The 8,154-nt window shown below is 45.3% G+C and overlaps 1 protein-coding gene across 1 annotated transcript; it reads left to right on the top strand.

The window, feature by feature from the left end:
• The first annotated feature begins 776 nt into the window (after positions 1-776).
• Positions 777-6,844, top strand: IFIT2 (interferon induced protein with tetratricopeptide repeats 2). The gene is made up of 2 exons (XM_047088702.1): positions 777-959; positions 5,074-6,844. Exons 1-2 carry the CDS (start codon positions 955-957, stop codon positions 6,476-6,478), a joined length of 1,410 nt encoding a protein of 469 aa, XP_046944658.1. The 5' UTR covers positions 777-954; the 3' UTR covers positions 6,479-6,844.
• Positions 6,845-8,154: the final 1,310 nt, after the last annotated feature.

Consider the following 8,154-nt stretch of genomic DNA (forward strand, 5'->3'; position numbering starts at 1 on the left):
ATGTTGCGATGCTCAGGGAAGCCCACAACTTGCACGGGTTTGGCTTAGGTTAGTGATCTTGATGGGCGGATGGTGGATGGACAGAGGAGCTAAAGCTCCAGAAAAGGCAACATCAAAGATTTCCCTTCTGGTCTCTTTGGTTAATGATTTCAGCTCTCGAGTATGATAAAAAACTAGTGTGTACTTATCACGTGCCAGGCGTTATTCTGAGGACATCTCATGCTTTCACCCATTTGATGCTCACAACACCATTACGAGTTGGGAGGAGTAGTGGGATCCCCATTTCACAGGAGAACAAACTAATGCACAGGGAAACGTTCAATAATTTCCAGCATCACGGCACATACGTGGAGCCCGGGTTCAAATCCAGACAGGTGACATCAGAGCCCACAGTTCCAATCATTTAGTCATTCGTTCAGCCTCTACCCTTTGAATGCCTGCCACGTGCTGGGTATTATTGCAGGGATTGGAGATTCGGTGGTGAAGAAAACCAACACAACCCCAACCCTTACAGGGGTCTGTGGGCCACACTGGTGATAAGGGCGGGCAGAATGAGGATGGGTTAACATTACAGTAATGAAGCAGGGTGCTTGGTGCTTGATACGTGTACGCATCCTTCTCCACGCTGGGCTGCCTTGATGTCAGCTGATCTAGGACATCACAACAGTCACAAAGAGGAAGCTCTGACTCACTGCAGGGTGGGGCCGCGGGGGTGCTATAGGCTTGGCCCTTTCTCAAGGTTCATTTTCCCTAGGAGTCTTGCCAGTTTCACTTTCCAGTTTCAGTTTCTCTTTCCTCAAGCCAACTGCGGGAGAAAGCGAGGTAAAGAAACCAGGTGATGCTTCCATATATAGGTCTCCTTAGCATCTCTCTGAGGCAGAGGAGGAAGATTTCCGGAGAGCACAGTGGCCTGAGCTGCAGCCTTTCAGAACAGTTGAGAAGTGCCCCGTGATCATGAGGTAAAGATTCGCCTGCTCTGATCGTGTTGAAAATGTCCAATCAATCTCGTTGTGAAATGCAAATCCTATACAGCCATGCCCTGAAACACGAGTTCCCGATTTGTTTTGCTTTAGTGTTTGCCTGTAGCCTTGCTGCGCATCTGTCTGTAGTCGTGTGTTTGTCTTACCGAAGCTGGCTGGTTTATTTCTGTTATTTTCTGCCCCACACAGTCAAGCTTTGTTAGGGCGTCTCTCCCAGGGAAGCTGACAGCTGAGGTCCAGAGGAGGGAGGGAGTGGGGGAAAGGCAGAGAGAGAGAGATGCTTTATCAGGCAGGTGCTTCATGTAAAGATGGATCTGAGGGAATTGCTCCTGTAGACTCTCTTTTGTTTTGAAAGGATTAAGTGGGGGCTTTTAATAGGATACTTATTTAATGAACAATCTCTTTTGGACAGATATTGTTAAAATGTACTCTGGGTAGCAACCCCAGCTCATGCTAAGCTAGATTTTACTTTTAATGTGCTCATTCATCTCAGATTTGTATTAGGGCTGGTAAAATGTATTCATTCACTCAATAGAAATATATTTTACCTCCAAATGCTACTGATTAGCTACAGTCCTTCTCTCTGAAGTATGAATTGGAGGCAGGGTGCTTGGAGAAAATAGCCCCCACCTCAAAAATGCTCTCACACCTCAGAAACATAAGATTTCCCGGGAAGGAAGAAGGGTAGGAAGGGAGATTTCTGTTTTCTCCAGCGTGAGGGTGGGGTGAACAGACTAGATGCCTATGCCTCAGGCCTGGGAGCTCCAGAATCTGGAGACATCCACCCCGGCACTTACTTCCTAGGGGATACATTGCCCTCCTTCTATAAGTTTCCTGCTCTCTCTTCTTGAAATGATATTATTTTCTGCTCCTCTACATGTGTGTCTGATAAGAAAGAGAAAGATTTGATCTATTTCCAGATGTCTGTTTGAGAGTAACTCAGAATATTTAGAAATATTTCTTAGAATTTCAGCGTGGTCTCTCTTAGAGTCTTCCCCTTAAGAACACAGACCCATCAGTATCTCTCCTAATTGTCTTTGGTCCCTTAGCTATGGGCACTGTCACCAGGCACTGGCCCTGCACTCTAAGGTAGTGGTTCTTTAATTTGAGCATGCATGAGATCTAATTGGAGGGCTTGCTGAAGACCATTCCTGGGCTCAAGTCCCCACTTCAGATTCGGATTTGGTAATCCTAGGTTGAGGTCCAAGGATGTCCATTTCTAACTGCTCTAAGACACTGGTAACGGCATTGGCTCTGAGCCCAGTAAACAACCATCACCGTGGCTTTCATCCAGACCAGAAGCAGGGGAAGAAAGTGTTGTGTGTATACAGTTGGTGCTTCTAGAGGTATCAGGAGCATAATTTTCACAAGTCTGAATCCAGGAAGCAAGTGTCTGGAACCAGCTTCTGATTCACTGGTAGAAATAAAAGCCCATAATCACACAGTGAAATTGGATGCTTTTGAATGGCTGCTCAAAGGGATTTTACCTAAGTGTGTATAGTAAGTGCCTCTCTCCTGCAAATGCACAATTGACCATATGCTTTATATGTTGGCAATAATTTCAACTGTATTCACTCTGTTTCTTTTATAGAATGAGAAAGCTGCTAAAGAGCTTACGTGCTAAGGGAATCTTCCTGAAACCTTTTTGAGAAGGAAAATAGATCAGGTCGGACGTGAACTTTTCAAGGGGAGGCTGCTGTCATTACAGTGACAGAAACCACACCAGACACTCTCCTGGGCTCACACACATATACATGTGTGTGCGCGCGTGCGCGCGCGCACACACACACACACACACACACACACACACACACCAACCCCCATATTACATCAAGAGGCTCAGACATCCTGGCTTTTCACTAAGACCTATCCAAGGCTTTGAAAGGACAGAGGGTCCTTCCCCAAGCAGGAACTCCTACCCATTTTCCTTCATCTCTTCTGTTTATTCTACCTGGGGTAGTTGAGTCTCCATCTGATTCAAGTAACAGAAATGAACAGGGACTGATTTAAAGTTCCTGGAAGGGTTCACAGGACCCACACACATGACTAGAGCCAGCCACTGTTCTAGAGGGCCAGAACAGGACAAAGGAGAGCTTGGGAGCCCCAGAGTCTCTGTCCTGTGCATGTGTATCCAGTCACAGCCACTCCATTGTGTGCTGCAGATCATGGACGCCATGACACCTCCAGTGTGCACGGTGCTCTCTTTGACTCCAGAAAACCAGCTCCCTTGCACTTCCATTTCCAGCTTCCACTTGAGTTTGGGTGCCCAGCCCTGATCTAGTCATCAAATTGGGGGATGGGGTGGGGGAGGGTATCAAAAGTGAAAGATAGGGGACAGGAAGAAAATGGAGGAATATAATCTTCCATTTGGACAACATTTCAACAGCGGTATTTGCCACGTTATGTAACTTCCCAGATATCTACTGCTTGTCTATGTCAGAATTCGTAACATTTAGAATATCAGCTCCTCATAAAAGGGTTAATTAACATATACCCTGAAGAAAAAAAAATTTTTTTAAGTGAGAAAGAGCAACATTTCAGGGACTCCAATACATAGGCAACGCAGAGAAACGATTTGGGGCAGTTGATGATTTTTAACCTTCTCATCGCTGAAGTTATCTAAGATGGGGTTTTGGGGTGGAGAGTTTTTATTTTATTTTATATTTTATTTTATTTTATTCCATTCTATTCCATTCCATTCCATTTTAAAGAACTAACACTGAAGGGAATGGAAAATTCTTCCAGAAGAGTTTCAAGAGTACCTTAAGGGAAAAGGAGCATTTCCCATAACAGAAGATGCTAGCTGTCTTCTGAGCCTCCTCCCAGAGCTGCACTTCTAACACCATGAGTGTAAGCAAACCATAGGAGAGGAAAAATAAAATTTCCAAAGATAATTAAAGCAACAAATGCAAAATTTTTAATAGACCAACACAATGGGAGCTGTTAAGAACAGAAATCTCCAGACTAAGAAATAGAGGTGGGGGTGGAGGGGAGAAAAAAATGATTATATTTTATTCCAAAATAAAAGTTTAAAACATTGCTAGCATATATAATAAAATTAAGGGGTAGAATAATACAAAAGCAGAAGAAGTAAGAATTTAGAATTATTGAAATACAATTTAAATGGTTAAAATGTAAAAGTGCAGATAAAATGAGGACAGAGAATGCTGAATTAATAAAAAGACAAGACAGGGGCACCTGGGTGGCTCAGTTTGTTAAGCATCTGACGTCAGCTCAGGTCATGATCTCACAGTTTGTGAGTTTGAGCCCTGTGTCGGGCTCTGTGCTGACAGCTCAGAGCCTGGAGCCTGCTTCGGATTCTGTGTGTCCCTCTCTCTCTGCCCCTCCCCTGCTCATGCTCTGTCTCTCTCTTTCAAAAGTAAACATTAAAAAAATAGTAATAATAGTAATAATAATAGTAATAAAATAAAAAGACAAGACAAAGCCAATGGGATTAAAAAAAAAAGTTTGGATAAACAAAGAAAATCAATTAAGGATATATGGAAAACTTACATAATAAGATAGGCTATAGAAAGGAATAATGCTAAAAAGGACAGACGAAGAACTAAGGAACTAAAACTACAGGGGACAAAATGCAGCTGAACTTCAGAGGGATAATAAGATTAAAATCAAGCCGGCAAAACATTAAAAGAATAGTCCATTCTAAAGCTAACATCTTCAAAACACGGAAGTAAATGCTAGGTAAGATGAACAGAAACATAAAGTAATCAAATAGCCTTTCTTCAAAACCGCATCAGGTCCACCGTGGGCTGGAATCCCTTCCCCCAGGCTTGACCCAGCACTACCTGTGGCAACCACCTTGTTCAGGGAAACCCAGCCCCGGGCTCAGAGCATCCCTCCCCCAACTCCACCACTGCCCTCTCCCTAATTCCTCTGCCGCCCAGTCACCCAATCCCTGAGTCTCTGTGCATTTAATGCATAGGCCAAAATACAGAAAGAAACAAACAGGAAATATTGTTCTCTTTTGAACGGGGTGAACACCCTTGAGGAGGAGAGGAGAGTTGTGTCTGCCCTGCTCCTGGAGAATCCGTGCTGTGTCTCAAAGTGTCCATCTCTCTGTTTCGCCCTCCAGCGAGACCACCAGAAACACCTTGGAGAGTTGTCTGCGGCAACTTAAATGCCATTTCACGTGGAACTTGGTGGAGGGAGGAAAGTCGTTGGATGACTTTGAAGACGAGGTATGTAACACGACGGAGTTCCAGAACAACGAATTCAAAGCCACGGTGTTCAACATACTGGCCTACATAAAACACCGCAGAGGCCACGATGAGGCTGCCCTGGAGTGCCTACAGAGGGCTGAGGAGCTGGTCCTGCGGGAGCACGCGGAGCAGGCAGACATCAGAAGGCTGGTCACCTGGGGAAACTACGCCTGGGTCTACTACCACCTGGGCAGACCCGCAGACGCTCAGATGTACGTGGACAAGGTGCGACGGGTATGCGAGAAGTTCCGCAGCCCCTACAGAATCGAGAGTCCTGAGATGGACTGTGAGGAGGGGTGGGCCCGGTTACAGTGTGGAGGAAAGCACAACGAGAGGGCCAAGGTGTGCTTTGAGAAGGCTCTGGAAAGGAATCCCCAGAATGCAGAATTCACCTCTGGCCTGGCCATCGCGAGCTACCGTCTGGACGCCTGGCCGCTGCCTCAGGATCCCGTCGACCCTCTGAGGCGGGCCGTTCAGCTGAATCCTGACAACCGGTATGCGAAAGTGCTCTTGGCTCTGAAACTTCAGGGGATGAAGGAAGAAGGTGAAGGAGAGAGGCTTGTGGAGGAAGCTTTGGAGGGGGCCCCGTGTGCAACTGACGTGCTTTGTGGAGCAGCGAAGCTGTTTAAAAGAAAAGGAGCCCTAGACAAAGCTATCGAACTGCTTCTAAAGGCTCTAGAAGGCATGCCCAACAATGCCTATCTGCATTACTACACTGGGTGCTGCTACAGGGCAAAAGTCCTCGATATCCTACAGGACACAGGAAAGAATGGCGTGTCCTGGAGAAGAGAAAAGTTACAGGAAGCCATTGAGCAAGCTGTGTATCATTTGAAGAGAGTGGAGGAGGCCGATGCAAACCACCCCTGTGTCTGCTCCTATCTGGCCTGCCTCTATGCACAAGCAGGTCAGTACGACGAAGCAGAGTGCTACTTCCAAAAGGAATTCTGCAAAGAGCTTTCTCCCGTAGCCAAACAAGTCCTCCACCTGCGCTATGGCAACTTCCAGCTCTACCAGCTGAAGAGCGAGGACAGAGCCATCCACCATTTCATACAGGGTGTGAAAATAAAGCAGGACTCAAAGGAGACAGAAAAGATGAAAAATAAGCTGCAAAAAATTGCCAGTGTCAGGCTTTCTAAAAACGGGGCGGATTCTGTCGCTTTGCACCTCTTGGAGTTTCTTCAGGAGCTGGGTACAGAGATGCGGCCAGCAGAGGAAAAGTCTGAGAGGCATTTGGATTCTGGAAGCTTCCTCCCTTCAGCATCTTCCCCTGAGGAATGAGGAATCAGGATATGGTGCCCGTGGGATGGTGATGGAAAGGGAAGCAGAAACCCCTCCACCAAGTAGTTTGTGTTCAAGATACTTCTCAACTGGTATGGCGTAGGCCTGGACCGAGCCACTGGCCACCAGTCTGGACCAGGTTTACAGAGGAACCCACTGCGTAGAGTGTTTACACATGGATCACTCAGGCTTTTCTGAGACAGGGACTAGATTGGAGTAGGGGGGTTGGCCCTGGGACTTGGTAAGAGGGCTAGTTCCGAATTGACCTCCTGGGAGCACTATGCATTGTGACATTCCCTTAGTCATCCTCCCTGGGTGACGCTTTGGGTTTGTCTTTATGTTTATATAAAGCAGCCAGATTCCTCACATCTGTAACACTGTGGTCCATTTTTTGTAATGTTTTTCCACCCTTAGATCCTATACGGTTTGGCCCTGCATAGACACCAAAGTGCTGTTTCCATTCAAAGGCTGGGGCACCAAAGCCTACATAGGGCTGGGTGTCTCTTCTCCCCCACTTCTGCCTCCTCCCCCCAGACAGTCTTCCATCTAGACTGTCCTATACAACCTGAGTTCAAGTGTCCCATTAACTGAATTGGGAACGTAGTCTGAAGAAAAGAGAGCAGAGAACAGGTTGAATTTAGAAGGAACACACCCAGGACAAGCCATGGGATCAGGCAATCACAGTACAAGGGTTTTGGGAGGCACGTGGGGAGGTTTCGCTTCCATTCCACCCTCCCTGTAACACAGCGCGTGAAGAATAAAAAAGGGGATTGTGCGCAAATGCTAGAAACCAAAATAATACATTTCTCTAAAACATGTGGAAAAATAAATATCACACCAGTAGGGACAGGGATCGAGTAGGCAAAATAGAGAAAGAGAGAATGCTGGTTTGTCACTGTAGACTGTAATCCTATGGAGAAAATTTTCATTTTCTTGGCCATTATTTGGAAAATTTCTTTGTAAGATGAAGACGTGCTTTGTTCAAAAGTGCCCAGGTTCAAGGTGATGGGAAAGTAGCAGAACAGAAGGCTCCTTTGGAAGCCAAGGACCTAGAGAAAGGTCTTGTCAGATGACATCAATAATGGAGGGGTTTTCCCCCGACTAGACATTTTTATATTAGGTGATATAAAACTGCTTTTCACCCTGAGAATCTTCAAGGAAACCACAAAATTCATGATTTGCTTGGGGTGACTGGGGTTTTCTAGGTAAATACTGAATGCCCCATGACATCAGGGTCCATGTGAACCAAAACAAAGTCGGTTGACCCAGCCTGAGACCATCAGTCACCCTCTGGGTTGGAAAAGATTTGCCTGCTCCGATTAATTTAAATTTAAATGGCAGTTACCAGGGGTTGGGGGTTGGGGGAATAGGAGAGATGTTTAAGGGTACAAACTTACAACTGATTAATAAGAAAGTACTGGAGATCTAATGTGTAGTATAGTGACTATAGATAACAATATCGTATTATAATCATCAAACTTACTAAGAGGCTAGATCTTGATTACTCATATCACAGAAAAGAAATGATAAATACATGACATGATAGAGGTGGTAACTATTGCTACAATCATATTATAGTATATAAATGTGTCAAATCAACCTTAAAGCTGCAGTGTTATATGTCAAGTATATTTCAATAGATTTAAGTATATTTAACATTTTTACTAAGAAATGAA

This window comes from Lynx rufus, unplaced genomic scaffold (assembly GCF_022079265.1).
Source record: "Lynx rufus isolate CCGP_SWC_20201006 ecotype Redwood Valley unplaced genomic scaffold, mLynRuf1.p SCAF_25, whole genome shotgun sequence".
Classification (NCBI taxonomy): Eukaryota; Metazoa; Chordata; class Mammalia; order Carnivora; family Felidae; genus Lynx; species Lynx rufus.